Genomic DNA, 14,525 nt, shown 5'->3' on the forward strand with positions numbered 1-14,525 from the left:
TTCACAGAAAGAAAGGGTGATTAGACATCGGAACGGGCTGCCAAAGGAGGTGGTGCAGGGACGGTGTTTAATGAAACACTTAGTGCCGTAGCCTAGCTGACATGGTGGCGTTCGGTCCCAGCCTGCACTCGACGATCTCAGAGCCCTTCTCAAGCTCATTAACTCTGTGGCTCCGTGACCCCCTCACGGCCGGACCCGCCTCACGCCCGGCACCGCCCCGCGCGCGCTGAGTGACGGCCCCGGCGGCCACTCCCGGCGCCGCCGCCGCCGCTGCGCCCGGGGCGGTGCCGGAGCCTGACCCGCTGCTCCGCGGGCCCGCAGGTAACGGGGGGAACGGCCCCGGAGAGGGGGGGTGCTGGTGGCGGGGTAGGGGCTCCTGGCGTCCTCCAGCCCGGCTCTGACACGAGGTTCTGGGGGCTGCCGAGCGGGGAGCGGCGGCCTGGGCTCGGCATTCGCGAGTGCTGAGCTCCGGCGGCCGCCGAACGCGGCCCGCGGTGTCTGTCCGTCCGTGTGTCCGTGTGGCAGCTCCTGCCATGGGCAGACCGGTGGCTTTGTCCACCCAGAGCCCCTCGGGTCCCCGGGGCTTTGTGCTGCGGAGTTCTGGAGAGACCCGCGTCAGTAGATGGGTTTAGATTGTATCCAGGGAAGACCAGTATAGGAAGGCCTTGGGGAAAAAAAAAATAACAAACCACCCATCATTTATTGTCTATAGAATCATAGGTCACACTGAGATCATTAACTGTGTAAAGTTCAGAAGTAAAGACTTGATTTTGCTTGAGAGGACTTAAATCCGTATTTGTCACTCCCTAAGGGAAACTGAAGGGCTACATTTAATTTGGCAGATGGGGTTCAGATGGACAGAGCGGCATGTTCTCCCTTCCTTGCTTCGTGTTCAGCTGGAAGAAATCCTCCGTTGGGAGAAACTGGGAGATTCTGTAGCCTTTGGGTCTGTGCTGTTTGCTGAAAGGGGAATTACATCTCCGAAGTGTCAGTGTATTCTTAACAGAACTCAAGGCCTGGATTTTAATTTTGGGAGGCACACAAGCTTGGTGTAACATTTGACTGCCTGCAGTTCTTAAAATCCTAGAATCACAGAATGCTTTGGTTTGGAAGGGACCGTAAAGCTCATCTAGTTTCAACCTCTTGCCATGGGAATGGACACCTTCCACTAGACCAGGTTGCTCCAAGTCCTGTCCAGCCTGGCTGAGAACAATTCCAGGGATGGGGCAACCACAACCTCTCCGGGCAGTCAGCAGTGCTTGTGCTGTTTTCAAGTGTAAATGTATATATGAGAGAGAGATTGAGGAGAATCAGAGGAACTGGGGAATTGGAGTGGTTAAACTTCCCATGGAATATATCTTGTATTCTACCAGAATGACAGATCCTATTCCGTCACTGCAGTGGTATTCAGATGCTTGTTACAGTATAACTTTTTATATTAACTAGGATAGTTATGTACTCTGAATATAAAGATGATTTTATTCATTGCGAAATCACTGGTTTCCTGCTGAATTTTGGTAGTGATTTGTCTCAGAGGATTGCTGAAAAATGGGAACCTAAAGGGAACTGTGTGGAGTATCGGTGCAAGATTGGATCGAGGAATATCTAGTCTTGTGGTTAAATGATGCTGTTGAGCAAGAAGTGGGGAATATAAGCATGAAATTTTAGGTCAGTTACAGACAGGGAAGTCCCATGTGAGGATTCTTACAGCTGTCTTGCTTTGAGAAGATAACTGAGTTTTGAACAAGAAGGTGTTTAGGAAGGGCAGAAAGAAATTATGTGTCCTATTATGTCATGCTGTTAATTAAGGAATTCCAGTCATAGGTAGGAGTAGTCAATACCCTTGAGTCATATGAACAGAATTAAAATCAGAGAATGGTTTGGGTTGGAAGGGGCCTTAAAGGCCCTCTAGTTCCAACACCCTGCCATGGGCAGGGACACCTTCCACTAGACCAGGTTGCTCCAAGCCCTGTCCAGCCTGGCTGAGAACAATTCCAGGGATGGGGCATCCTCAGCTTCTCTGGGCAATCTGTGCCAGAGTATCATCACCCTCACAGTAAAGAATTTCTTCCTAATATCTGATCTAACCCTGCCCTCTGTCAGTTTAAAGCCATTCCCCCTTGTCCTGCCAGTCCATGCTCTTTTAGAATACATAAGATGTAAATACATAAGGAATATTTTAGCTACTCATTCTTAAAACTAAGTTATGACTTTAACAAAACATGTTAATACCAACAAACCTTCTGTCTCTGCTCAGCAGATGCCATGTTGCCTCAGAAGATACCTTCCAGAATAGCCATGAGCTGTTATTGGAAAGTCCTGGGAATTTTATTACTATTTCTTCAAAGTGCACTGTCTCTCCAGCCCAGAGTGCTGCTGGTATCTTTTGATGGATTTCGATGGGATTACATCTATAAAGTCTCAACTCCCAATTTCCATTATGCCATGGAGAACGGGGTTCATGTCAAGCAGGTCACCAATGTGTTCATAACCAAAACGTACCCCAACCATTACACCCTGGTGACTGGTCTCTACGCAGAGAGCCACGGCATCGTCGCTAATGAGATGTACGACCCTGTTCTGAATGAAACCTTCTCTCTGACCAAAATGAATACCTATAACCCCAAGTTCTGGGAAGAGGCCATCCCGATATGGATAACGAACCAGAGGAAAGGACACAAATCTGGCGCAGCCATGTGGCCTGGAACAGACGTGAAAATACACGGAGTGCTGCCCACACATTATATGCCCTACAATGAAACCGTTCCCTTTGAAGACAGAGTGGCCAAGCTTATTGAGTGGTTTACATCAGAAGAACCCATAAACTTTGGTCTCCTGTACTGGGAACAGCCTGATGAAATGGGACATTTTCTGGGCCCAGACAACCCACTTATGGGACCAGTAATTAGTGATATTGACAACAAACTGGGATATCTCATCTCCAAGCTGAAGGCGGCGAAGCTGTGGGGTGTGATAAATGTCATCATCACCAGTGATCACGGGATGTCAGAGTTGTCCTCAGAGAGGGTCATTGAGCTTGATCAGTATGTGGACAGAGAGCTCTATAAAGTCATTGACCATTCTCCCGCAGTAGCCATTTTGCCAAAAGAAGGTAGGAGCTACAGCAGTAAAATTGTCTGAAGAGATACTTAAGTGTCCAAACTTTATAGACATCATTCCCTAACTTTAGTGGTGGTAGCAGCACTGATGCCAGTAGGACATCAGCCTTGAACAAGGAGTACTTGCAGGATCACTTCTTTATTCTTTTTGCTAGCTCAGTCAAAAGCCTGGATTAATTTTCTGAAATGAAAAGGGAGCAAGTCTATCTTTTGTTGACTAATGTTGCCAAAGATCCTTCAGGTTTTGTGAGAAGTAGGATAATATAATGGCATTATCAAGGCTGAATGGTGTTCTAGATAGATAACACCTGAATGTTACATATCTTGCCTTTCATCAAGGTGCTGAAGCCATAGTGGAAGAATTATGTTTCTAACTCAAACAGAGTTAAACTGAGACCAGATGGGGAGCTTTGATAAAAAGAAAGCTTGTGTTGGCTATTTGATTAGCTGCCAGCTATTGTAGTTCACTAGTTTTTTTCCCCTGTTATGCTGAACAGCCATCCACTTATATTCATACTGTTTTTATTGTGATGATGAGCAAGAATATTGTTGGAATCAAAATCTGAAGTCTGGTTGCAGTTATTGAAAGTGTCAGCTGATGTTTAGTGTCACTAATGCAGAGGTGCTGCTCTTTATTTTGATGATCAAGTGTTATAACTATTTGGTGCAAATGTGTTAACCTGGAAAATAGCAACCCTGTCCACACAAAAAAATGCTGATTTGGAAGTTGAGTTTTAAGGTGGCCTTCTGAAAAGGAGTTTTTAAAGAATTCTATAAAATTTGCATCACTAATGGATAGCACTCTGTATTTAAATGTCCCAGTAGGGAGGGTATGTTGCAGATTTTTATGTGCAAACAAATGTCTCTTGTCATTTTTAGTTTGAGGAATACTTCAGACTAAATTGTCAGTATGTCCAAACTGAGATCATTGCTGCCTGAGCACACTTGGGTGCTTGTAGGTGCTGTTTCCCTCAGTGGTGATAAAAAAGCCAAATTTGGGAGCTCCATCCTCATAGAGACAACATGGTTGAGTAGGACGTTCTCATTAGCAAGTAAAAAAGCTGTAAAAGTAAACTTTGGTGCTGAAACGTCCTTGATGCAGTAAATGAGAACTTGAAGACGTGTAACTTGATTCTCCTGTCTGCTAAATGCCGAGAAGAAACAGTATCTAGGCAGCAATTAGAGGACAGAATAGTAAAAAAACCATTTCAGTGGATTTCAGAAATAGCCTGGATTTGGTTTTGACCAGAGATTCAGGTATTTATTACATTACCAGTAAACAAGAATTGAGTTTTGAGCACAGCTAAAATTCCTTCCTTCTGTGTTAGCAGCTATGATTTTTACTATAAAACAATGAGTTTCACTGTCAGTTAAGCTATGAACTAACATACGCTTAAGTACAAAACACTGATTCTTCACCTGTTTGTTAGTCCATTTTTCTTGCTTAAGCCAAGGGAATGGTAAAACTTAGTGAGACATTGGGGAAAAGTTTGAATGCTTAAAAATGCAGCAATTTCTTTTAGTTTAACTGGCTGCGTATTTCTTCCCCGAGAGATGGATTAAAGCCATTATTTAACCATGCTGGTGTATTACAGTGTGTGGGGAAGTAATAATATGTTCACAAAGAAGGTACCTGTAGCACAGCTGCTGATGCTGGCTTTTTTCCTTGCATTCGATATAAATAATTAAAATAATTAATTTAGTGTGAAATCATAGTTTGCTGTATTTGGGGCTTCTCCTCCCTGCCATCCCATATAGAAAAGTGGCATAACAATATTAATGTTATTACTAGTATAGTCCTAGAAATGCTAGATTGGAGTCCCTTGTTGCTGTAACTCTATCATATCTGCATTTTTGCTGTCTCATCTTGACCTCTACTGTGTTTCTCAAGTTTTTATGCCAGTTTGAGATAAGAAACATTATACATTAATGTATTTCCAGTTTTCCTTCACAATTTCTATACTGGATTCTAGGAACTGAGGGGGAAAATGAACACGTTTTCTTTAGAGACATTGGGCACCTCCTCCCAACCTTTTTTCCCTGAGGTACGTTCCAAACTCCACATAGGCTGTAAATGGTCACTGAGATGGGCCTGCAGACACACTGTGCCCAATCCAGTGGGGCAGCTGAGTGCACAAAGTGCTCAGCTGAGGGATTTGGTATTTCACATAAGTCTGTTGTATGCACTGCATAGCCCTCAGTACGAATCTTTCCTCAAATGGAGAGGAAATTGCTCAGGTGCCAATTCCTGAACTTGTTTTTGTGCTTCTGTCTCTGTGTTCTGGTTCCTCCTGTCTGTGCACTGATGTTCCAGCTTGTCCAACTGGTTGTGGCTCTTAAGTGACTTTTACTGGAAAGACAAGCTCAGAAACTGGAAATAAGCAAATAAAGAATTGGGGGTGGGAAATGCTTATTTATTCAGTGGTAGTACAGGGCTTGAGGGTTTGCACTCACTGTGACTAAGGAAAGGAAAGGAGCAGGCACTAGGAATACAGAGGAGTAGCTCATGCTGTTGGCTGTTATTGAATACAGTTGGCTGACAGTTCTAGACCAAAAGTTCCACCTTCATCTGCCATTCCAGCCTGTCCCTTGGTGTGCTTGTCATGTGTTCCCTGCTCAGGATGATTCAGCAATGCCAAGAAACAAAGTGGCTTCTCTCTTTCCCCTTTTAAAGGAAAACAGCTAACAATGAGACTGCTTTGAAATTAAAAAAATTAATAAAAAGTGTCACTTGTTGTCACAGCCAACTGGGGGACAGACAGAATATGGCCTGAATGCCCTTATTACCTCATGAACAGGTTTAGGAGCTATCTTCTTGCTTTCAGGCTTTGCATGGAGCTAGGAGGGATTGGTTCCTTTTCCATGGGATTTAACTGAATGCCTTCTAGCTCATTCCTGTGAGAAGCTGACATTCTGACAACTATGAAATGAGGGATTTTTCTAAAATTAGCAGGGCACTTTTTGCTTGGGAACAGGCTGTGAAGTCTGGTGTCAGGTGGGATCTTACCGTGAATGATCCTCTGGATTTGTCTCAGTAACATATGTGCACACATTGTCTCCTACAGCTATAATTAACTTCATGAATTATACTAAATTCATTTCACTAAGGAAGTGCATTTTGTCCTCTTCTTTCAGCTGTATTTAAACTACTGATTAGTTCAGTAAACATATTGGTATGTTTAATTTTTGTCTTTTGTCTCTTTTGTTTATTTGAAGGCAAACTGGATGAAGTATATGAAGCTTTGGCCAACGCTCATCCCAACATGACTGTATATAAAAAGGAGCAGATTCCAGATAGATGGCATTACAAACACAACAGTAAAATTCAGCCCATTTTAGCAGTGGCTGATAAAGGATGGGAAATTGTACATAATAAGTCTGATGTTTTTATGGGTAAGTATCTTGTCTTTATGGTGGTTTGCTGTATCTTCCTAGTCAGGAACCTTACGTGGTACTTTCTCTCCCAGTCTCAACCTATGTTCATTTTTTATTTTTCTTTAAGATTGAGAGGGAAAACTGAAGTGTGTAGAATTTCTGTTGTTTTCCCCTGGTGGGATGGGAAGCACCCTACTATTAGGGGAGGAGAATCCACACTTAATGTTTCTTTAAACATTAGACTTTCTGAGATAAGATCAGTCACATGTTTTGTGGTCTTTCTTGAGGTCACATACTTGAGGTCTTTCAGGATGTAGCAAACTGACAAGCACTTCCTGAGAGATTAAAAAAGAAAGTTGTAACTGAATTTGTTGAGTAGAGGGTGAATAGGGTTGTTTTATCACGTACTACTTATTTACTGGAGAAGGTTGGGTTGGAAATACAAAAATGTTTTCTGAAAGTCCTCAGCTTTTGTGCGTGCTACACTTACAGTAACCTCGCTCTATTGCTACAAAGAGTCTTGGGGATATTTTGTTTCTGCACACCAGTGTTTTTCACTTGTCTTAGAGGATAAAATGCATTCTAGGTGATATGGAGGAATAAAAACCCCAAGACTTTTAAGTTCCTTACTTCGGGGTTTTGATATTTATTATAGATAGAATGGAGACAGCAAACTGTAACTTTTTGGTTACATAGGAGGAAAAATACAGGTGTCATGTGGTCGGTGTTTAAGTTTCTTAATTGAAAACCTTCTAAACTTTGCTGCAGGTTATGACTCCGAAGAGCATCACCTGCAAGACATAACAAGTTTGTCAGTAGGTGCTGAGAGCAGCTTCTCATGCCTGTGTGTTCTACATGTTCCCTGTTGGGAAGGGGTACTGGAGACCCAGTAGTGAGGTCTTTTCCTTGTTGATGAGTTGATAGTGCACAAAATTGGACAAAGTGTCAAACTTGGAGTCAAATGGACAATCTATCTCTACATATTTTTTTTTTTTATTTTTCTCTAAGAGATCTGGGCCAGTTGCAAAGTTGGAGTTTTTCCTTGAGAAAAATCAAGGAAAGTTGGCTACAGGTAGCATGTCACTGACAGTGGTTACTGCCCTGTGAGCTTACCTTTTTTTCTAGCTCTTTTTATTTTTTTTCAGATGGTGCTCTCCATTGTTGTTTTTTTTAAAGCCATTTTCTCTTTGTAGTTCTGAGACTTCGTATTTGCTAGGAGACAAATGGATCAAAAGAATTCTTCTAAACCTTTGCAAGAATAACTGATGGCTGTGCCTGTTCTGCATTCTGCTAATTCTAGGGAAGGGTTGCTTGTTTTGCAACTTCAGAATACTGACCTTTCTCTATCTTTTATTTCAAGTTGGTAACCACGGGTATGACAACATCATACCAGAAATGCATCCCATTTTTGTGGCAGTTGGGCCTGCTTTCAGAAAGAATGCCACCAAAGAAGTCATGAATGCTACAGACTTGTACCCCTTGCTGTGTCATCTGCTTCGTATTGACCCTCTGCCAAACAACGGCTCCTTCAACTCCGTGAAAGACATCCTTGCTGAAGTTCCTGGAGCCTTTGGAGCAGACACCTGTTCCACAGTCATAGGAGTCTTCTTGGGCAGCTTGCTTGTTCTGGTTTTTACTGCAGTTTTTGTTAAGCATTTTGTCCTTGCCCAAGCAAATTCCATGCACATCCTACACACTGAAGTTGCCCAGCCATTGCTGCAAGATCATTAACACTTGGGATTATTTCCTGTCTGAGGCTTGAAATAAGCTTATACAGAGAAAATAAGTAATAAGAGATGGATCAGCATAAATATCTGGAGTAAAAGGAGGTGGATGCTGATCCATTGGTACTCTGGGGCACGTACAGACCAGGGATGCAGAGAAAGAGCATGTTCCTGTTTCACCCTGCAGCCACTTCATCTTCCAGGCGTCAAAGATATTGTAGGTAAACCTGGAAAGCTGTTTATGTATGTAGACATGTAGTAACAACAGACCTCAAATACCTTATTATAGCTATTTTTAGATAAATAACATCAGCTGAGGTGCATTTCACAGACTATTAAATGGTGATTTCATTTCCCACCCTCTTTTTTTTTTTTTTTTTTTGTTCCTTGAGATGTTTCTTGAGTCTCTTTGATTCTAACAAGTCACTGAATGGCACTAAACTTCTTTGTTTTTCTTTTTAACTTCCCTGCCCAAGGAAGCTCTTGGTCACCATTACAGACAACTTGGTGGGTTAAATCCTGTGGAAAACAACATTATTGTTCAGCTAGGTCACGAGTGCTAAGTCTCTACATTTAGAATTAGGCATATTTCTTCAAACTACTCTGTTAATTGTAGCCCCAAAATATGAATCTAAGTGGTATTGCCTTTAGCAATCAGTATTAAACTGCTTGATTCTTAAGTTTAAAAAAATATTATTTTGGTAAATACAGGTCTTTACCATTTTAAGTATGATTTTAAGTAAATTTAGGTCTTCACGTTTTCTATTTCCTGTACACTGGACTAAATTTTCTAGAAGTTCCATGCAGCTGGCAGGATAAAGACACTTACAAGCACCACACCTGTATATCCAAATGGAGTCTTCTATATGTCTGTGATAAGAAGGTTCTTAGAGACTAAGGGAGATGAATCAGTTAAGGAACATGGATATTCAGGCTGGTTTCAGAGTTCTGTTCCTGGGTGTTCATCTGATCTGTTATCGGAGACTCTTCGTTACTGTGTGAGTTTGACTTGCGTCTTGTGCTTTATCTGCTGTGCCTGGTGGGCCTTAGAATTGGATAAGCAGGATTCGAGTTGCAATTTATGGAGCAGCCATATAAATCTTTAAGCCATATATGCTCTTAAAACTGAACAAGCACACTTTAATATTAAAAAAAAAAGGTGTAAGATTGGAGTTTGTTCTTCTGGAGGAAAGCCTCTGTCAGGGAAAAATATTAATTCTGAGTCAACAAAGCTACATATTATTCTGATCCTTTTGTGTGTGGCAATAAATCTTCTTGCTAGTGTAGTTGTGGGGTTTTTTTGTGAGCTCACTTAAATGGTAGGTGAGAAGCTGCTGACTAAGGTTTGTGTGAAAAACATGGTCTGAAGTGAGAAAAGTTGTCTCATTGTCAGAGTTTTCCCCTTCTCCCTCTGTGAGATAGTATTTCTCATCACTTTGATGCTGAGTACAATGCCTGAAGGAGAAAGAAACTTTTAAAATTCATGCAGAAATAGCAAACTGAGTATTTTTAAGTGCAATTTATAGCTGTATCCACAGCCCCCAGCAGAGGGCAAGGATGGGAACACCTCGGCTTTGGTTGTGCTCTGCCGAGGAAACAGTGTGACTGACAGTACTGCAAGGGGAGGGTTTGCAGTACAAAACTCGTTTTGCTGGACTAAATTCCAGACTTAATGATGATCTGTTGGGTTCCTCTGTAATGGCAGGGACATTTGCTTAGCACCAACCCCAGCCTGTCTTGCAGACAGATGTGGACGTTTCCAGAGGCCACACCTGGGTTCAGCAAATGCTTGAGAGGGAAGGCAGTGAAATAATTCAACTTAAGGGATATGCTGAAAGTTTAGCTGTAATAGTAGCTTTAGGAAGGCAGGAAACATGCATATCTGTTGGGAGACAGCTCTCAGTTTGGGAGATATATGTGAAATCTTGTGAACTTATCTGACTCAGTGCTGTTGCTATGCTGTGAACTGTCTTTTTTTTTCCTGTATTGCCATTTTCTTAAGAAAACACTGAAGGAAAAGGTCTGTAAAGCTGATTCTTAGTAGAGGTGGCCGGCCATTAGCTATGCCTTAGTGTGTGTTTAAGGAAAGATCTACAGGCTTGGATAAGGCAATAACAGTGGCAATTGGAGATGCCATAACCCTCTCTTGTAGCTACTGCAGTTATGCACTTTGGAACATGCTGCTTTAATAGAAATTCTTCTTACTGCAGTAATTTCATAGCAGTAATCATGGCAGATGTGAAAATAACTGGGTTGTAATCTCAGAGTTGTTCATTAAACCCCCGCTTTAATTGTGGCAGGTGTAGTTCTATCAGCCAAAGTAAATCTTGATTTTAAGGAGGGGCCAGAGTTGGTCAGTGTTGTTCAGTCATCCTGGACTTAGATTTACCTGCCCAAATGTGCAACAAGGGAAGAGCAGTAAGTTTCCTGCGACAAAGGTTTTGGGAACAATAATACTCAAAATAATTTGGGGACATGGATGTGAAAATTGTGTGTGTCATTGTTCTGTATTGCACTGTGAGGCCCTTCTTTGAGGAGGGTAAAATAAAACTTTGTAAAAAAACCTGAAGGGAATCTTATAGCATTTGGGTATTTCAGTTTAGGGCTAAACACTTCCTTTGTTCTTTGGAGTATTTGCAGGCACCTTTTGGGTAGTTCCTTGTTAGTATATTTGCCCAGCTGGTGTCAAACACTGTTTTAAGTTGTTGGGTGTGAGCTTAATGGAATTGAAAGCACAGATGATGAAAGCACAGCAATTTTTTCTCTGATGTGACATTTTGTCAGACTATCTTTTTGGGTGGGGAGCACATGGGATTTGGTTTCTGTGTATATGATACTTTCTATGATGTGCAAACAAGTTTATTGGAAACTGGATTTGAGTACACTCTGTACTGCTTGTAACTTAAGCTTGGAAACCAAGAGTGATGCATGATGTTGTGTTTCATTACTGACCTGTGAAGCGTACAGATGTCAAATGTTTTCTTTGTTTCTTCGTGTTTGGAACTGCTGGAGTTGAAATACATCTTTGCTGTAGTCCTACCAAGCATGGAGTGCTGGCTTCATTTAAAAATGCTTCTGGGAAACAAACCTGAAGGGGAGGGAGTGACTGGGGGAGAATGGCCTTAACTCCTGCATCCCAAATATTTCTTGGGCTCTGCATAGTCTATGCCTTTATTAAGAATAACTGGAAGTATGATAGAACTTAGGAATTTTAAGTGAAAGTTCTTTTATAATAGATCTCATTTCCCCCCTTGCTGCTGTATCTGGAAAAACCAACTATCTGTTACCAGTGGTGGGAATACAGTTTCTTTCACCAAAAAAAATCTTCCAGACTTTCTTGGTAAAGAGATGCAGTAATGCTGCTACAAGAAATGCAGTCTCAAGAAAAATAATAACTAAAAAGAGGCAGAAAAATCAGATTCATAAAATTGTTTAGGTTGGTAAAGACTTCTACAATAAGGGTCCAACCATCAACCCAGCACTGCCAAGCCTGTTGTAGGATGAAGGGTTGTGCAGCCTGACTTTTCAGACAATCATAGAATGGTTTGGGTTGGTTTCAACTGCCCCCCCTGTCATGGGCAGAGACCTGTCACAAGTGTGAACAACACAAGCTGAATGTGGAAGAAGAACAAATGTGCAGCAGTTGGATCCTGCTGTTTTGTAAAATGCAAATTTAACAGGGTTATTTCCCAGTCTTCTTCCCTGCTTAAATAATGGCAAAGGATTCTGTGTTGACCATACCTGTGCTGCTGTACAAACCTTTCATGGCATGTTTGTCCTACAGTAAAAGTGGTGTAAACATTTATTAGGTGGTAGGCTACAAAAATTGTTGCAAGCACATGAAAATGAAAAATCCAATAGTGCTCTCAGCCTTTCCATAATGAAATCCTAATCTGAATCCTATTAACAAACCTCCATTACTGGGATTTTTGCAATAAAAAATGCTACCATGCGTGTTAGAGCAAACATCTGTCCCTGTGGCCTGATCCTTGGAGATACATATGTTGGTTTATTTTCATAGGCAGCGTGTAGGCAGTAAGTTAAACTTACCCCTGAAACCAGTGTTTCAGAGCTGTAGTTGAAGTCAGCTCAATTCTGGAACTGTTTCCTTGATGCTAATGGCCAGAAAAGCACAGAACCCCAAAGGGGTGGATGTTTTAGGGCTTCTGTACCCAGTGTTGCATTCCCTTATGGAGATAGCCAACATAATGAAACAGGAGCTTTCACTGCAAGGCAGTGGCTACAAATATCCCTCCTATCCCCTTCTAAACTTCACTGCCAGTTTAAGTGTTAGGAATGTCCTCTGAATTAACATGCCCTGTGTGAACATTGCTGAGTTGAGTCTATTTAGCAAGTCATTAATTGTTGCCACAAACTATCGCCCCTTTATCACAGCTCTGAGGAAGCAGAAGCCACAACTTTGCTGTTCTTATTCTGAATTGGCTCTTGGGAAGAAAATCAGCCACCAGCTTTCATAAGAAATAGAACACAAACTGTAATGAGGCAGTTGAAGTGTTTTGCCAGAATTTAAAAAAATAATCATCTTTAAATAAAGAAACTTTGTGTCTTATGGACAAAGAGGTGTTTTTCTAGGTTCTCTTCATCTGTACATGATCTGTGTGAAATCCTGGATGTACAAGAGTGACTCTGAAACCCATTGTGCCAGGAAGAATACTCAGAACCGTTACAGACCATACCACATCTTTGGAAATGAAAATAATCAGCAATGCAACTCGAATACAGTTTATCCTATTTCTTAGTACTTAAATTTCCTCTTTAAGCCCTTTCCAGAGTAGCACTGTTTAGTCTCCATGCTAAGGGAGGAGGAGTAGAGGGTGTTAGGGATTTCCACTCAATACAACCACTCACTATCTGGTTTCACAGCAGCTCAGTGGCTTGTAGCAATTCTCATCAGAAGGGGCTGCCTAGAGCTAGAAGGAGAAATGCACTTAGACCTTGATTTCCCCATCTGTAACAACACTCCTATTTCAGATCACACTGCACTTCAGTCAGCATTTACATTTCTGGCCATTAAAATCCTGGTGGTAACTTTGCCACCTGCCTGTGAGGGGGATGCACAGAGGAACTGAGAGCACATCCATCACAGGCTGTGTGACAACTGCTGTGGGGAGGGCAGAGAAGGGGGAGAACAGAGTGGAGCAAACACTCTGCTATATCAGGTTTAGCTTCCAGAAAAAAAACCCACCAGAACTTACATGTAGAGACAGAACAGTTTGATCTGACCAAGTCTGCTGGGAAGATTAATTCAGTCTAGTCAAGCCTTTCCAAACACAGATGATGCAAAGCATCTCCCAATAATTCCACCGCCTTTTGTGGATCCCAGCCTGAATCAGCAGAATTATGAGAACCTAATAAACAACTTTCTTCAGTGTCCTCCCGTTTACAGCATATCCAAGCCTGGGTCCTACCCTGCAAAACATTCTCTTTGTAGTTACTCATTAACTCGACCTCTGGGTGACTGTAATTAATTAGTTTAAACTTCAGGCAGGATGAGAAAGTGACTCTGTGCTCAGTCCAGCTACTGCTCTAGGATAGCAACAGGTTAAAATCCAGTACCCTGTCAGTAACAGAACAGATTTTTCAAGGGGCCCAAGCCTCTTTCAAGTTCAGATTAATCCAGAGTAAAGCACTAGTAAGTAATAACTAGTAGTTTAAGAAGGAGGGGAAACCAGAACCAGGTAGGTTTTGGTTTGTGTTTTTTATCAGTACAACAGAATACCCAGAGAGGAAGACACAAAGTAGTAAAGCTTCCACACATTTCTAAAACTCCAGTGTATTTTTTTCTGTGGACAGTTAGAAGCAGCCCTTCCCTCCAAAGTGCCTGCTGGATCACTAAAAGGCAGTCTGGGGCCAATACCAAACTGCATTGAATTGGAGCTTGCGAAAGAGAAACGACATTGCACACTACCATGTACTTCTGTCACATCAAATTATTTTTTAAAACCATCAAACTTGTAGGAAAAGGACTCGGTAACCATAGTTCTCTTTTGGGTTAGCATTAACAATTTAACCTCACATCCTCTCCTCACTGAAAGATAAGGTATCATTGAAGGCTTTCTACATCAAATTTTAATGTCAAGTTACAACCTGACCACTAACAAGGAATCAAGAGTTTCAACTAGGAGAACCATTAGCACTGGTCTTCACCAGAAATTTGCATCTATACATCTCAAATGCTATAGAATATTTATTTTTTTGAGATAAGGTCTGTTAACTTATCCCTTTAAATTTCCAGGGTTTAAAATAAGAGTTTGGAAGACTTGTTTGATGACTGCACATCAAACTG

The 14,525-nt window shown here is 41.7% G+C and overlaps 1 protein-coding gene across 3 annotated transcripts; it reads left to right on the forward strand.

The window, feature by feature from the left end:
* The first annotated feature begins 260 nt into the window (after window positions 1-260).
* ENPP5 (ectonucleotide pyrophosphatase/phosphodiesterase family member 5) lies at window positions 261-11,258 on the forward strand. Of its 3 annotated transcripts, none has more exons than XM_032682687.1 (4): window positions 261-321; window positions 2,261-3,112; window positions 6,336-6,512; window positions 7,855-11,258. In XM_032682687.1, the coding sequence occupies exons 2-4, from the start codon at window positions 2,266-2,268 to the stop codon at window positions 8,223-8,225; spliced, it is 1,395 nt and encodes a 464-aa protein (XP_032538578.1). In that variant the 5' UTR covers window positions 261-321; window positions 2,261-2,265; the 3' UTR covers window positions 8,226-11,258. The 3 variants fall into 3 exon arrangements, with proteins under 3 accessions (XP_032538578.1, XP_032538579.1, XP_032538580.1); XM_032682688.1 differs by having other exon boundaries at window positions 266-321; window positions 2,258-3,112; XM_032682689.1 differs by having other exon boundaries at window positions 268-317; window positions 2,258-3,112.
* Window positions 11,259-14,525: the final 3,267 nt, after the last annotated feature.

The sequence above is a fragment of the Chiroxiphia lanceolata genome, chromosome 3, assembly GCF_009829145.1.
Source record: "Chiroxiphia lanceolata isolate bChiLan1 chromosome 3, bChiLan1.pri, whole genome shotgun sequence".
Taxonomy (NCBI): Eukaryota; Metazoa; Chordata; class Aves; order Passeriformes; family Pipridae; genus Chiroxiphia; species Chiroxiphia lanceolata.

Excerpts from the sequence above, each read along its gene's own strand:
- ENPP5 (XM_032682687.1), top strand. The coding sequence starts at position 2,266 with ATGTTGCCTCAGAAGATACCTTCCAGAATAGCCATGAGCTGTTATTGG. Across the intron at positions 3,113-6,335 it reads AGCCATTTTGCCAAAAGAAG|GCAAACTGGATGAAGTATAT; the intron begins GTAGGAGCTACA and ends GTTTATTTGAAG. Across the intron at positions 6,513-7,854 it reads TAAGTCTGATGTTTTTATGG|TTGGTAACCACGGGTATGAC; the intron begins GTAAGTATCTTG and ends TTTTATTTCAAG.